The sequence below is a fragment of the Lissotriton vulgaris genome, chromosome 1_2, assembly GCF_964263255.1.
Source record: "Lissotriton vulgaris chromosome 1_2, aLisVul1.2, whole genome shotgun sequence".
In the NCBI taxonomy this organism is placed as follows: domain Eukaryota; kingdom Metazoa; phylum Chordata; class Amphibia; order Caudata; family Salamandridae; genus Lissotriton; species Lissotriton vulgaris.
Window position 1 is genome coordinate 313,769,911 of NC_141686.1, and position 16,739 is coordinate 313,786,649.

A 16,739-nucleotide genomic window follows, 5' to 3' on the forward strand; every position below is an offset into this window, starting at 1 on the left:
CAGAGCCATGAGAGAACCAACACTGGTGCCATTTGAAACTAGGGCCCTGAAAAGGGATGACCTTAACCCTAGGTATCAGTTCGCAGAACGGGGAGGATGGGTGGGTTCGGTAAGGAATCTAACACTAACTAATGTTTCTTACAGATATATCGTTACCGAAGGTAAGTAACTTGTTCATCTGAAAGAAACACGTTAGTGTTAGATTCCTTACCTTAGAATAGATACCCCAGCAATACCAACCCCGGTGGTGGGTCTGCGAACCAATACATTCCTACACCAGAAAGTCCTGGAGGACAGAACGGCCAAAGAAGCCATCCCTCCGGACTTGACTGTCGAGGCAGTAGTGCCTCGCAAATGTGTGCAGCGAGGCCCACGTAGCCGCTTGGCAAATGTCCTGCAAGGGGACTCCCCGGCCCAGGGCAGTAGTAGCCGCCGTGGCCCGAGTGGAATGGGCCCTCAGCCCAACAGGAGGCTCCTTCCGAGCCAAAGAGTAGCACGCTTTGATGCAGAGAACGACCCACCATGAGATGGTTCGTTTATGTACCGCCCGTCCCTTCTTCGCACCCACGTAGCCAACAAACAGTTGGTCAACCACCCGGAACTGGCGTGTGCGATCCATGTAAAATGAAAGCGCACGTTTTGGGTCCAGACGATGGAGCCGCTCTTCATCCTTTGAAGGATGCGGAGGCGGGAAGAAGGAAGGGAGGGTGATGGACTGCCCGATGTGAAAAGCAGAAACTACTTTGGGCAGGAAAGAAGGTCTAGTCCTCAGAACCACCTTGTCAGGATGGATGGACAAGAAAGGAGGTTGGACAGAAAGAGCCTGGAGCTCACTCACTCTCCTGGCAGAGGTGATGGCAACCAGGAAAGCCGTCTTTAAAGTCAGACGACGGAGAGGGCAAAAATGAAGGGGCTCAAAGGGAGCACTCATCAAAAAGGTTAGAACCAGGTTCAAGTCCCACTGAGGCATCACAAACGGAACAGGTGGATACATGTGTGTGATGCCCTTCAAGAATCTCGTTACAATTGGGGACTTGAACAAAGAAGGCTGATCAGGAAGCCTGAGAAAGGGTGAAAGGGCTGAAAGGTAGCCCTTGATAGTGCCCAGAGCAGAGCCCTGCTGGGCAAGAGAGAGAAGAAACAGAAGAACCTCGGAGAGAGGGGCAGAAAGAGGATCCACAGCCTTTGATGTGCACCATGCCACAAATCTGTTCCACCGACAGGCGTATACCGACTTTGTGGAGGGACGCCTGGCTGCCAGAATTACATCACAGACTTCAGGAGGCAAGTCAAATGGCCTCAACTGTCGCCGCTCAATCTCCAAGCATGGAGGTGGAGACTGGACAGGTTCGGGTGGAGGACCGTCCCCTGCTGCTGCGACAGAAGGTCCTCCTGAAGGGGCAGGCGGATCGGGGGACCGACTGACATGCTGAGTAGCTCGGGATACCAGTACCTTCGAGCCCAGTCCGGAGCCACAAGAATAACTTGGGCCCGGTCGCGCCTGATCTTCTTCAGCACTCTGGGCAGAAGTGGTATAGGCGGAAAGGCGTATAACAGACCGCAACTCCACTCGCGCCGAAAGGCGTCGCCGTGCGAGTGCCGTCTTGGAAACTCCAACGCGCAGAACTGATGACATTGCGCGTTCTCTTCTGTGGCGAATAGATCTAACCAAGGCTCTACCCATTTCCGAAAGAGGCCTTGCGCCACGTCCGAGTTCAGACGCCATTCGTGATCCATCGAGCACCGACGGCTGAGTTCGTCCGCCCTGGCGTTCAGAGAACCTGCCAGGTGTTGAACTGTCAGAGTCACGCCCTGACGTTCCAGCCACTGCCAGAGGCGCAGAGCCTCCTGGCAAAGTGTCCACGACCCCACCCCGCCCTGTTTGTTGCAGTACCACATGGCGGTGGTGTTGTCCGTGAACACCTGCACTACAGTCCCGTTGACAAAGGGGAGGAATGCCTTCAGTGCTAAACGAATCGCCCGTAGCTCCAACAGGTTGATATGGAGCCGGGACTCCGCCGGAGACCAGATGCCTCTGATCTCCGCCTCTCCCAAGTGGCCTCCCCAGCCCTGGAGGGACGCGTCCGTCACAACAACGTGCTCCGGTTGGGGAAGGGAGAGGGACCTGCCTCTGACCCAATCGCGGTCCGTAAGCCACCACTGCAGTTGTCTCACAGTGCCCTCCGAGATCAAGACGTGGTCGGACAAGTCGCCCTGATGCTGGGCCCACTGAAACTTCAGGTCCCACTGCAGAGCCCGCATCCGCCACCGGGCGTGATGCACCAGAAGGATGCAGGAAGCCATCAGCCCCAGCAGCCGCAGCGTCAACCTCACCGAAACCCGGGATAGCGGCTGAAAGATGGGAATCAACGCCTGAATATCCCGGATCCGCCGTTCCGGAGGATAAACCCGAAACTGCGCCGAGTCCAGAACCGCTCCGATGAAAAGGAGCTTTTGAGAGGGACACAGGTGTGATTTCGGCACATTGATGGAGAACCCCAGGCCGTGCAAGAGGTCTGCCCTCATCTGGAGGTGGTGGACGACTGTCTGGTGCGAGCCCGCCTTCAACAACCAGTCGTCTAGGTAGGGGAAGACTGAAACCCCTAACCTGCGCAGATGGGCTGCGACCACCGCCAACACCTTTGTGAACACCCGTGGGGCGCTTGTAAGGCCGAAGGGGAGCACGATAAACTGAAAGTGCTCCTGGCCTACCGTGAACCGCAGGTAACGCCGGTGGGCCGGCAGGACGGGGATGTGAAAATACGCATCCTGCAAGTCCAACGCTACCATCCAGTCTTGCGGGTCTAGGGCAGCCAAGACCTGAGCCAAAGTCAACATCTTGAACTTCTCCTTCCGGAGGAAGCCGTTGACGTTCCTTAGATCCAAGATAGGACGTAGGCCCCCTTTGTCCTTCTTGGGTACCAGAAAGTAGTGGGAATAGCAACCACGTCCTACTTCTGGCCCAGGAACGCGCTCGATGGCCCCCTTGGCCAAGAGGGCCGTAACTTCCTCCTGCAGAAGTTGCAAGTGGTCCCCCGACACACGGTGGTTCTGCGGTGGCATGGCTGGAGGAGTGGTCTCGAAGGGGAGGGAGTAGCCCCTTCGGACGATTTGCAGCACCCACCTGTCCGATGTGATTGCGCGCCAGCGGGCGTGGTGATGGCGAACCCTGCCACCCACTGGCGTCACGTGGGCCTGAAAGCACGGACTAGGAGGATTTTGAGGCAGATGCTGCGTGGGGAGATGTGGTCTGACCCCGCCGTTGACCCCGACCGCCTCCACGGCGGTTTCCACGGCCGCCACCGCGTTGAAATGATTGCTGCGGTGCGTGGCTGGCAGCACGTGTGGGGACGCCCCTTCCGTGGCCACGAAAGGAGCGAAACGAACCCGTTTGCTGGCGCTGGGTCGAGAGACCCAAGGACTTTGCCGTGACCCTGGAGTCCTTGAAGCGTTCCAGCGCGTGGTCCGCCTTGTCACCAAACAGGTGACAGCCATCGAACGGCATGTCCATCAAAGTATTCTGGACATCTGCCGAAAAGTTGGCGGATCTCAACCAGGCGTGGCGACGAATCGCCACCGTCGTGGACATCGCTCTGCCTAGCGAGTCAGTCGTATCAAGACCACATTGAATAGAATATCTAGCTGCATCTCGGCCCTCAGCTACAGCTTTGCCGAGTTTTGCCCGCACCTCCATGGGGCATTCTGGCAGCAGTTCCGCGACCGTATCCCACACAGAGTGGGTGTAGCGGCCCAAGAGGCAAGCGGTGTTGCAAGACCGCAGTCCTAAACTCAGGGACGAGAAGACCTTCTTGCCATACTGGTCATACCTCTTGGATTCCCGGTCGGGCGGGGCCGATGGGAATGCGGACTGGGAGGTAGAGGCCTGGATCACCAGACTCTCAGGGGTGGGGTGGGTGGACAGGAACTTGGGGTCGTCCGGACAAGGACGGTGGCGTCTGGCCACGTTCCGATCAACAGGCGAACCTGAAGAGGGCCTGGACCACGTGCCCAACAGAACGTCTGATAAGGCTTCGTTAAATGGCAGCAGTGGCTCCTGTGGGCATGACCGCGGTTTGAAGACCTCAGTGAGGATGTTAGGCCTCATGGTCGCAACGGGGAGCTCAAGGTGTAAGGCCTTGGCAGCCCTCATCAACACCACTGAATAAGCAGCTCCCTCCTCCGATGCCACGGAAGGAGGAGAGACAAAACCAGGGTTAGGAGAGTCATCCAGACCACTGGCGTCCCCCAAATCACCTGTCCAGTCCATGTCATACTGGCACTCACGTGACAGAGGGTCCTCAGACCCCTCCCAGCCCTCACCGTACTCCACATCATCACCATATTCGGTGTCAACCATGTAGACCGGCTCCACGGGGTCGACAGGCCCCATCGGCGTCGAGCCCGGCATCGGGCGACGCCGGTCCGACTCCGCGTCCGGATTCGGTGAGGGTATGGGGACGACGCCGCCCGGAGCCGGCGCCGGAGCCCCGGTGCCGCCCGAAGCCGGCACAGAGGAAGCGGCGTCGGGGGCAACCCCGATGGAATCGGCGCCGGAGTGGACGGACGTCCATCCGGAGTCGGCCCCGAAGGCCCTAGCGGCGCCGGGATCGGCGCCGTCGGCGGCGCCGGTGTCGGAGCATCCGACGGCATCGAGGCAGGGTCAGCTGAGCCGCTAGGGCCCCCGGACGGGTTCACTGGGCCCGTAGGCGCCGTGGAACCTGCCAGAGGAGACAGGGCCCTCATGGCCACGAGGAACGCCTCTATCTCCTCAGGCGTCGCACCTTGCCCAGGGACCTGAGGGTATGGGGCAGGCCGCGCCGGCGACTCTCGCTGAGCCGCGGGGTTGGGGTCACCCGAACCCCCGGCCGCATCGCGCGAGCGTCTGGGGGAGTCGGGGGTACGATGACGACGCCCCGACGTCTTGTGTTTCTTACCTGATGAACTCGACGAGTGATGTTGACTTCCGGAGCGTCCGGTGCGGCTCCGCGACCGCTCCCTCGAACGCTCCCTGGACCTCCGGCCGGACCGAGACCGTTCTCGACGTGGGGCCGACACCAGGAGCTCGAGTAGCTTGCGGGACCGCTCCCGCCTAGCTTTGTTAGTCAGAGCCCGGCAATCGACGCAGGAGTCGACGTCGTGATCGGGGCCCAGGCACCGGAGACAGAGTCGGTGATGGTCCGTGACCGACATCGTGCGGTCACAACCGTCACAATTTTTGAAACCGGGCATCCTACCAGGCACAAAATATAGATATACTGTAATAACTTGGTCAAAAGACCGGGTAACGCTTTTCAGATCTGCGTCCACTGGCGCGGAAAAAAGAAGAACTGACGTCAGCGCGCGGAGGCGGCTTCTATATACTCCAGCGACGTCATCACGGCGCACGACGCCGACGACGGACGCGGAGCCGCAGGGGACGCCTGCAGACGACGCCTACCGACGCGCAAGGGTACTGCTACGCAAAAGTTTCCGGATCCAGACTGACGCCTGGGGATATTCTAAGGTAAGGAATCTATCACTAACGTGTTTCTTTCAGATCTGTGTATTATGTCTGAGAGCTATTTACATTGACATTGTATCCTCAAATGAGTAAATCCATCCTTCACTGATATTGAACCCATTTTATGTACACATTGGAATGGAGATACTAGCCTTAGGGTGAACTGGGGTCTTTTTACATCTAGAGAAATTAATGTTTTCTTAACCTAATTAAATAGATGCAGCAATTGAATTATTTGGGTTTGTATTACTTTGTCAGTATTACTTGATTTCCATTTCAGTGAAGTCACTTCTTGTAAGGTTCCTTGAATATCCAATGAGCATAAAGGTTTCTGTAATATCACATCTAGTGAGGTCTCTTCCTATGTAATGTAGAGGGGCCTCTAAATTTCCCTTTCTGTGATGGGTTCTACAAACTTAGAACAATTCCTGGTGGCAAATAAAGGAACATAAGTCCTCACAGGCTTTTTAGGAGAGGACTAATAAGGTAAGACTCAGAGCCTTTGTACAGAGTGCCAGAATGGAAGGCTGCACAGTCAAGAACAAGAATAAGGAATGACGAAATGCGACTGTGGTGGCCTGAAGTCAGGAAGATGGAGAGTCATGTGAGAGTTCATTCCATGGACTGACATTGACAAAACTCTTGAGGTGGAATCAATAGATTGTAAATGTCAGTCCATGGAAAGAACTCTCACATGACTCTCCATCTTTCTGACTTCAGGCCACCACAGCTGCGTTTCTTTATCCTGGCAGGATGTGGTCTCCCAGGAAAATTGCTCAATGTAATTATCACCCTGTACAGTGAAATATGGGCACAGGTTAAGATTGGAAATAGGAGCAAAGAAACAGCTAAAATACCTACACACTATCTCTTACAATCTATTGATTCCACCTCAAGAGTTTTGTCAGAGATGAGATAGTGGGTGTGTCTCTTTAGCACAAGTTGTTCAGGGGGTTTAAAGACCAATGTGAGTTAACGGACTGGGCAGTTGTTGAATTGGGAAGAGTAGATCCTAGCAGTCTTTACAGGTCTTGCCCACCAGACAGTGCAAATTGTGGTAGACCTATTGTGGGCTTGCCAATACCTTACAGTAGAGTAAAGTTTTATTGCATAGTTACTTAAAGCCAATATAAAATTCTTCCAAATTCAGGGGCCAACACATTCCCCTTGATATACACTTGTTCTAATAAAATGAATTTGAATATATTACAAAATCTGCATGTTAAAAATATCCAGAGGTGAAAACAATTACATCATTCCTTAAAAATTTGATTACTGTACATATAACATCAACTAGTAACTCAGCAGGATATTACAAAGTACATGTTAAGCCAGAAAAACAACAATTTTCACAGGGTCATTGTCTCTTTTTTAGATCATTCCCTCTTCCAGGGCCCTTTAACTGTGCCTCTCCTAGTAAGATCCTCACCTGGTTCAAGCATTTCGTACCCTGGCAAACAAAGGGGATTGAGGTTCCACACAGCCAGGCAATAACTGGCAATCTACAGGACTGAATTTGCAGTTGTAAGAGTGGAGGCCTAAGCAGTATTTGCTTAGCAGCAGGTGCAGAATATATGGGTTATTGATTCTTGATTATATTTGCATAAGCAGCAATTTGGAGCAGTAGAGCGTTTTTTCCAGGAAGGTATCAAATTCTTTGTAATTAATTGTCCCAAGCGATACATCGTGAAGCGGAAAGTGAGCTGTCAGACAAGGTTGGGGCTCAAGCTTCTGAAAAGTATTTATGACTGTCCGGGCATGGAGTTTTTGCAAATGCAGATTTATCCAATAATAATGATTTGATTTTGCCACCCCGTTACTTATCCTAGTGAAGGCAACCTTTCCCATGGGCACTGACCATACGTGACTAATTCCAAGGCCTTCTATCACCAGATGTAATCGGTATCCCCATAATTTTTTATTTTTTGTTCCTATCTGTGACTCTATCTTTGACCAAGATAGATTTTTTAATGACCCACTCACCGCTACGCAAAGGATCAACAGAGTTTGATAAAAGCTTTTCAGTTTTATATTTTTTGTTTTTTGTAGTCCAAATGCCAACTGTACTTGATGAGGCGTGCTTAACTTGGTCAAGCAAAAGATGGTTTTGTACACCATCCTATACATGATCCCAGTTCCATATCCCAATGCGGGTGAAAGCTTGCCATCCATTACTTCTGGAAGATGGTTATGCGACGAGCAAATTAGATCTTTTTGCAACAACTTAAATACCTAGATTGATGACTGTACCCTGGCATGTAGGGATGCTAGGTGTTTTTCAAACGAGAACGGGCATTCCACATAAATACCTAGATATTTATTCACCTACTTCTATGCTTTTATCCTCTGCTCTCCGTGAGAAGGACTTAATTTTCTTGTCAACTAGGCAAACTATTTTTGTTTTGTTCAAATTCCTCTCCAACTCCTCATGTTTTATATATTTGACCAATGCATGTATTGTCCTTTCAAGCCAAATAGGTGTCTGACTTAGTATGATTATGTCATCTGCATATTGTAGGTACCTGATTTTCTTTGTTGCTAATCTGGGGTAAAAACCCTCGACTTTTGCCAGATGTTTGTTCAGATTGTCCAGATATACATTGAACAGAGTGGGGGCTAGGACACACCCCTGTTTTAGTCCATGGTTTCTAGGGATTTTAGCTGTAACTTTGCTCCCATTTCCAATCTTAACCTGTGCCCATGTTTCACTGTAGAAGGTGATAATTGCGTTGAGCATTTTTCCTGGGGGACCACATCCTGCCAGTTTTTTCTAAAGACGAGCACAAGGCACTCTGTCAAAGGGGGCTTTGAGATGCACAAAACAGGCAATAGACGACTTTTTTTATGTATAGCTTTCTCAGTTAGTATACATAGTACTTGTAAATTTGTAATTGTCCCCATGCCTGCTCTGAAACTTGTTTGATGTTTTGGAATTAGTTTCTTCTCCTCAGCCTAAGCAGGGAGATCTTCAAGTAGACATGAGGCATACGATTTAAATTCAATGCCAGTCAGTACAATTAGTTTATAGTTCAAAGATGAAAGATGGCTACATAGGTTATGGGCGCAGGCTTATCCTCCTTTACCACTCCATTTAGAATTTTTAGATTTGGTGCTTTGAATATGAAACTTGTAGGAGTTGGAATGTTTAAAGCAGGAGGTGACTTTGGAGCAAACTGTCTTCTGTAGTCTGACAACATGAATTGCAAGTCTGACACTAGTGATGATGGAAAACATTCCATCTCATCCTAATATTGTTGTGGTTGTTGATAGTGCTACCTCAGGACATAAAAGTCTTGTTCATAGTATTCACCCTCATCAGATTCTTCTTCTTGGCATTTTACATGAAGCTCCAAGGGTCTCTGTGCTGCACCAACGAGCCAGTCATCCTCCGAATCTTCATCATCTAATAGATGGTAGGGCAGCAGTGAAGGCACCTTACTCGGCGATGAGTGAGCAGTTATGAGGATGTTTTTGAGCTTTCTCTCTGTTTAGATATAGTTTTTCCCTCGTCATCGATGACGTTGATGTTGTTGATGAGGATAGTGTCAGTGAGAGCAATGGCTTTAACCTCATCGTCGACGGGAGAGCCGGTGTCAATGGAAGAGCTTCAACTGGAGTTTCGTCGACAGGAGTGTTGTCATTGGCGGGAGAATTTGATGAAGGAATAATACATATTGTCAATGATATAGGGGTAGGGCTGTTCAATGATGGGGTCATCAAAGAACGTAGCGGACGCTGACGACACAGTGATCATATTGGAGAGAGATGGCGTTGACACTTCTGTAACCGTCTTCATCGTCAAAGGCATTTTCGATTATTAAATTCTCGTCAACAGTGATGTTGTCGATGACCCATCCCTTGGTGGAGCTGAAGATGGTTTTCTGAACATGGGTTTCATGTAAGGTGGAGGTGCTGGGGGATCAGAAATAGATTTTTTCGCCCTTAAGTAAGGTCACTTTTATGTGGTGACTTGGATGGGCTGCGGTTTCTGTGAGAGACCTGAGAGGTCTTTTTGGACACCTTTTTGGTGGTTCTTGAGGTGGTTCTTGAGAAGAATGAGACCCAGGATCATCTCAAACTCTCTGAAGATTCATTTTGAAAAAAGATACAGATTAAATCTCACTATCAAAACTCTGTTTTTCGGAACTCCATGGGCCTGATTCACAGAACTAACTTAAGACAAAATCCTAAACTTACTACTTTTGGTATTCACAGAAGTTAGGATTTTGTCTTAAGTTTATCTTAAGACAGACTTAAAACAGACTTAAGACAGACTAAAGTTAGGATTTTGTCTTAAGTCTGTCATAAGTCTGACTTAAGACAAACTTAAGACAAAATCCTAACGTCTGTGAATACCAAAAGTAGTACGTTTAGGATTTTGTCTTAAGTTAGTTCTGTGAAGCGGGCCCCATGAGATCTGCGTAGCACCGAGTGTGAAAAACTCAGCTCCATTTGTGGAATTTGCGGAGTTCACGGTCAAGGCCTAATTTTTATGATCTCTCATACTGACTCGTTTTTATCTTTCCACTGCTCACTTCTATGGAACCTTTTTTTTCTTTTTGGTTGAGTGCTCTTCAAGTCACAAAAGTTTTAAGAGAATGAGCACTGTCTATTTAGCTAATTTGTCTTGGAGAACTATTTGTTTGGATCACATTATTCTGAATACCAATGAATCTGTCGAAACTAATTCAACAACATAGATTGTTTCAAAGAAAGCATCAAGATGTCATGTATGTTCTTAGTGTCCTTTCTTTTTTTGCTTGTCACACATCTATGACAAATAAAGACACAGCCAACACGTCTATTCCATAACATAGGAACTTCTTCAGGGCAAAAAAACTTTAGTCACACCGAACACTAATCTCTAAACTGTAGAAGAGGAATTTGTCACACTCCAGGCTCCGCAGAGCTATTGGAGTTCCAAAAAAACAGACTTTTTTTCCTCACTTACCAATGGTAAGTTGGCGAGCTTGAGTGTTCAGTGTGACTAATATTTTTTTGCCCTGAAGAACATACTTGACAACTTGATGCTTTCTTCTGAACAATCTTTGTTGTTGAATTATTTCTGAGCAATTCCATGGTATTAAGAATAATGTGAACCAAATGAATGGCTCTCAATGACAAATTAGCTAAATAGTCAGTGATCCTTCTCTTACAACTTTTGTTTTTTTTGGGGGGTATTCCAAACAGGTGACCCTGGAAGTGAGCACGTTTAAATAGGAGTTTTACAGTGTCTGGAAATAGTGTATCAAACTTATGATTGCTCTTCAAGAGTGCCTGTGTTTTACAACTGTCTCCGTTATATTCTTCTCTCCTCCCCCCCACTTCACTAGCACTCTCTGTCGCTTGTGTGCTTCTTCCCTCACCCCTGTTTCTCTCTTCCTTTTGTTTCTCTCTTCCTTTTTGCTACTTACCCCACTCTTCGAGTTGCTCCCTTCCTTGTGTGCTGCTTTTCTCTCCTCCCTTGGAGGTTTGGTTAAAACAAATGGTGCTTATGTCATTTCATAGGTGACGCATGTGCACACCTGCGTTATGACTCGTGCACCTTTACAAAATGGCATGATCTCTGGTAGCCAACCCATTATGCCTTTTTTTTCTCCTTTTAGCCATGCTGCACAGCATCAGCAAGAAATTAATGTTGCCATTTCTTTACTGAATACCAAAGAAGGGTCTGGCTCTTAAGCAGCAAGGATGAGCACACTTGAACAACAACCCAAAAACGATTGCCAATTGCCTATTTGCTAATAGTAGCAGTATAGGGAATTGTTTTTGGGTTGCCATTTCTTTACAGCATGCACAAAAGGCATTAGCAAAGTCTGTAGGTTCCAAAGGTAAGACCTATTGGCTTTGCCAATGGTTTTTTAGTATTACCCGAGTATCTATGGGCTAGAAACCATCGGGGAAGGTACCACAGAAGAAGTAGATGTTAACAAGTGAGGTGAGGCAGGCGAGAACACGGATTGTAAGGCAAATAGTTTGATGACATGGGGAGGAGGGTTCTACCAGGTCTGTGTATGTAACTAGTCTTTGATTGCATGGGGTGGTCATTAAGTATTATTGTCTTACAGTATATCCAGGCCCTACTAGGCTTCATACTGCTAGCCCTGGGGATCGTCCTCTTCATCCTCCATGACGATTGGGGCACTTTCGCTGTTGGCATTGGTGTGCCCTTCTGGAGCTCCGTGGTTGTAAGTACAACTCTCGCACTTTTTTTACAACTGACGCGGGCATATGGCAGAACTTGCATCATTGACTTGAGGTCAAGACTCTTGGGCACCAGGAAAGTTATCTTTTTGTAAACTCTTTTCTCAGGTTTACTTTCTCACTTTGTTGCATGAGGAGGAGGAGTGAGGGCTAGGAAACAGACTATGCCTATTTTAAACAAGCATTGCCAAAGACAATAGATCTGGCGTTAGCTGCCAGCCTTTTGGCTTTATTAATGCTTTTGTTTTGTCGTAGTTTTAGGAAACCTTTAGTGTTGGGTAAGTTGTCAAGCCCTCTTCAAAGTTAAAAAAAATTGTCTAAGAGAAGAAATTGTCTTTTTAGTTTCAAATGAATGCCACATTGCCTTGCAGCCCCATGCCTTGAATAGAACTACTTTGTGTGAGGATGTGCTCTTTATCAAAGAGCAAAGTGCAGTCAGTTATGTGAAGTTGACCAATGGCTGAAGTGGGCTGACCCTTTACTCCACTCTGTGCGCGTTAGTAGGAAGAAACAAATATGAATGACAATAGCAAACATCTGAATGACGTGGGCTGGCTGTAAGCCTCTATAAATATACATGAAACCATATGCATTTCACTTATACTTCTTACACCCGAAGTTGATGTTAGCGCCGAACACTATAACATTACTGTTGTGTAGTTTGCCGCTGCCAAGACCTGGAACACTCTCCCCACCAACCTCGGCAGACCCAAGACCTGCGGGAGCACTGGCATTCAGAAGACTCCTTAAGACCGGGAAACAACCTTTACTACGCGGTCAAAGCACCGCAATACATTCACAACGCAGCTTTTACAACGCAAGTCGTTACCACGACTTGCACTGGAGGGCGCTCTAGACTAAGGAATAGTGTGATTTACTATTCCAACACCTTCCCTACTGTACAAAGGCTGGAGTTGGAATAGTAAATCATACTATTTCTAAGTCCAGCACCCTACAGCGCAAGTCGTGGTAACGACTTGCGTTGTAAAAGCTGCATTGTGATGCACCGCGATCATTTTGATTGTGTGGTAACGTCATACATCCCTCAAGACCTGGCTCTTCGATCAGTAGCAGCAACCCCCCCTCAGCGCCTTGAGACCCTAACGGGTATGTAGTGCGCTTTATAAGTGTCTGATTGATTGATAGTTCCTCTAAACCTATATAGGATCTACACGTTTAGACAACATAGACTGTAGGATTGGTGTCAGACTGATTCTAGACACCCCAACCGGATATGTTAGCCTGTATACCAGCTAGCTCACAGTGCCACTAGAAACCCCTCTTACCAAGGAGAGAATAGTTCTTGGCAACTATCGAACATGACAACCCTGATCCCTCAAGATCATGGAAACAGTGAGCACGAGTGACTGAGCAAAAAGTATCACACTTTGTCTCAGAGCGAAACACAGAATAACCGGTAGGGACGTTTTTCAATAAGCATTTATCGGACCAGTATCATTCTAGTGTAAAATAGGTGTGCTAAAACAACCACTAGACAATAACAGATATAAATGATTATAAGCACTAATAGAGTAAAAGGATTATAGATTTCTACCATTGTGCTAAAACAAGGAATACAGGCAAGTATATAAAATACATGACAGTAGAATTTGTAATCCTACGATGATACCCTAATTAGATGTACCTAAGTGTACCTAGCATGTATGTGAGTGTAAAGCCAAGAATCCCTCTAGGATAAAGTCAACCCCATTATCTGAAGTAAGAGACTATGGGACCCCGTTTTGGTCTCGAGATGGACACCCCGCAGGCGATGTCAGACCATTGCGAGCTGGAGTGTCTGCGTACAGAAACCTCCGCGTCTTGTGTCAGTGTGTCGGCATGGAAGCCTTTTCTCCTCTGACTACCTTGGCACGATATGGTGTTTATATACCCAAAGTGGTACCCTCAGGGGTTCTACCTTGCTGTGTCATGTTGGACTTAGGATGACGGAAGGAATGACCATTGTACATAGTTATTATGCAGGAGATGGTAGACCTCCTGAGTTTCCAAGAATCCTCATGCATAATGGACGAGGCTAGTTCTCAGGAAACACCATGCATCCCGTAAGCAGTAACGTAACTAGGTAAAAGGTCAGTCCCAAGAACCGTTATGTAGTGTAATGGTAGGGGAGAATACAGGTGAGAGGTTACGTTGCTACCTGAGCCTATATTGGGGTACCTATATGGGGCACAAAACAAACCATCTACACATGAGACCTGCTTTACACACCTACTTTGCCTTCCCAAAAGAGAAGACGCAACTGTGGCAACCAGAGAATCCCCACACAAGGAAATGGGTTAGACAGAGATGCAGGCCAAGTAAATTACCATCAATTAAGTGTGTACACTGATGCACCTAGCACAGCAACCTAATGAAATTAAAATGTTATTTGTTCTTTTGAACAGTATATAATTTCTGGGGGTCTAACCATCCGAATGACGATCAACTCCAACTGGACTAAGTGTCATGTAAGTGATGCTGCGAAAACCAGAAAGAAGGAGGCTGATAAATACAACTCTCCAATGACTGTATCCTTCCTTTGGCTCAATTTATGTAACACAATGAAACAAACATATTCGATTATCTGCCACTAAAATATAACAACAAATACTTTACCTAGGGTTTCTTCTATACTTTCTAGTTAAAACGCAATGCATCGCTGCAACATAAACTGTACCCCCACCTGTGAGACACTACATCACTTATCATTCCAGTCCTACCTCCTGTGCATCACTCCCCATTCCAAGCCTACATCCTGTTCATCACTTCCCATACCATACCCACCACTTGTACATCACTTCCCTTTCAAAACCTACCACCTGTGCATCACTTCCCATGCCAAACCTACCACCTGTGCATCCCTTCCCATTCCAAACCTACCTCCTGTGCATCACTTCCTATTCCAAACCTACCACCTGTGCAGCACTTCCCATTCCAACCTACCACCTGTGCAGCACTTCCCATGCCAAACCTACCACCTGTGCATCCCTTCCCATTCCAAACCTACCTCCTGTGCATCACTTCCTATTCCAAACCTACCACCTGTGCAGCACTTCCCATTCCAAACCTACCACCTGTGCAGCACTTCCCATTCCAAACCTACCTCCTGTGCATCACTTCCCATACCATACCCACCACTTCTACATCACTTCCCATTCCAAACCTACATCCAGTGCTCCACTTCCCATTCCAAAATTACCTCCTGTGCATCACTTCCTATTCCAAACCTACCACCTGTGCAGCACTTCCCATTCCAAACCTACCTCCTGTGCATCACTTCCCATTCCAAAGCTACCTCATGTGCATCACTTCCCATTCCAAACCTACCACCTGTGCATCACTTCCCATTTCAAACCTACCACCTGTGCATCACTTCCAATTCCAAACCTACCACCTGTTCATCACTTCCCATACCAAACCTACCTCCTGTGCATCACTTCCGATTCCAAACCTACCTCCTGTGCATCACTTCTCATTCCAAATCCACCACTTGTACATCACTTCCTATTCCAAACCTACTTTCTGTGCATCACTTCCCATTCCAAACCTACCTCCTGTATAACGCACAGATCACTCCAGGGCAAGGGCCCTCCCATCCTGAGAGACCTGATTACCCCCTACAAAGCGAACAGACCACCTCTATCTTGCAAACACTCCCAGAATAAAGAAAGCTATGGAATTCCCTCCCCCTCAATATTCGGAAAGAAGACAACCTCCTGAAATTCTGCAAACTCCTAAAAACCTTCCTTCTTCCCTAGGCCTCCGTTCTTCTGCTTAAGTCTATACTCAGCGCTGGGACGCCCATGGGTAGCCACGTGCTCTACAAATCCAATTCCATTCCATTCTATTCCTGTGCATCACTTCCCATTCCAAACCTACCTCCTGTGCATTACTTCCCATTCCAAACCTACCTCCTGTGCATCACTTCCCATTCCAAACCTACCTCCTGTGCATCACTTCCCATTCCAATTGAACCTCCAGATTAAAGCACTGCATACTTTTTCATTCCAGCCCCGTTTCGGAAGGGAGGAGCTCTATCATTTCCCATTCCAGCCCAGTCACGAGCTGGTAGACACGTTTCAGTCCAACGCTCCCTGCAACCGAGAAGCATTGAATAACTTCTCTTTTCAACTCTATCTTTTGTTGCAAGACACAACATCACTTCCCATTCCGGCTCTAGCTCCAGCTGAAAGAAACTGCTTCAGTTCCAATTCAAACTCTACCTCCAGCTGAGAGACACAATTCCAAAGCTAGGCCTTGCTTAGATACAGTGCACATCTTCCCATTCCAAATTTACCTCCAGCTGAGAAACACTGCATTACTTTCAATGCCAACTCCGTTTCGTGTGGAAGGCTCCCTATCACTTCCCATTCCAACCCAATCACAAACTGGTAGACAATTCCCATTACAACTCTACCTCCAGCTTAGAGTCACTGCAACACTTCCATTCCAACTGGACCGCCAGCCGAGAGACACTGCATCACTTCCATTCCAACTCTACCTCTATCCGAGAAACACTGCATCAATTCCCACTTCAACTCTACCTCCAGCCGAGGAGCCCTGCACCACTTCCCATTCTAACTCTACCCCAGTGGAAAAACACTGTAAGACTTCCCATTTCAACTGTCCCTCCAGTCAAGAGGCACTGCATCACTTCCCATTCCAACCCTGCCTCTTGCTGAGAAACACTGCTTCACTTCCCACTCCAACCCTGCCTCTTGCTGAGAAACACTGCTTCACTTCCCACTCCAACTCTACCTCCATCTGAGAGGTGCTTCGTCACTTCCATTCCAACTGGACCACCAGGAGAGAGACACTGCATCACTTCTCTTCCCAACTCTGCCTCTCATTGAGAGGGATATCACTTTGCATTCCAGCTCTACCTCCGACTGAGAAATACTGCAACACTTCCCATTCCAACTCTACCTCCAGCTGAAGGCACTGTATCACTTCCCATTCCAACTCCACCTCCAGCCGAGAACCACTCGATAACTTCCATTCCAACTCTACCCCAGCGGAGAAACACTGCATTACC

The 16,739-nt window shown here is 48.1% G+C and overlaps 1 protein-coding gene across 2 annotated transcripts in view; it reads left to right on the plus strand.

The window, feature by feature from the left end:
- MS4A15 (membrane spanning 4-domains A15) overlaps window positions 1-16,739 on the plus strand; it is a 175,328-nt gene that overhangs the window by 127,675 nt on the left and 30,914 nt on the right. For both annotated transcript variants that reach the window (XR_015307570.1, XM_086953341.1), the window contains exons 3-4: window positions 11,569-11,688; window positions 14,110-14,172. Coding sequence is in view for 1 of the 2 variants with exons in the window: in XM_086953341.1 (XP_086809467.1) it covers window positions 11,569-11,688; window positions 14,110-14,172 (183 nt within the window). In the remaining variant the exon portion in view is untranslated. The remainder of the gene's footprint in view (window positions 1-11,568; window positions 11,689-14,109; window positions 14,173-16,739) is intronic.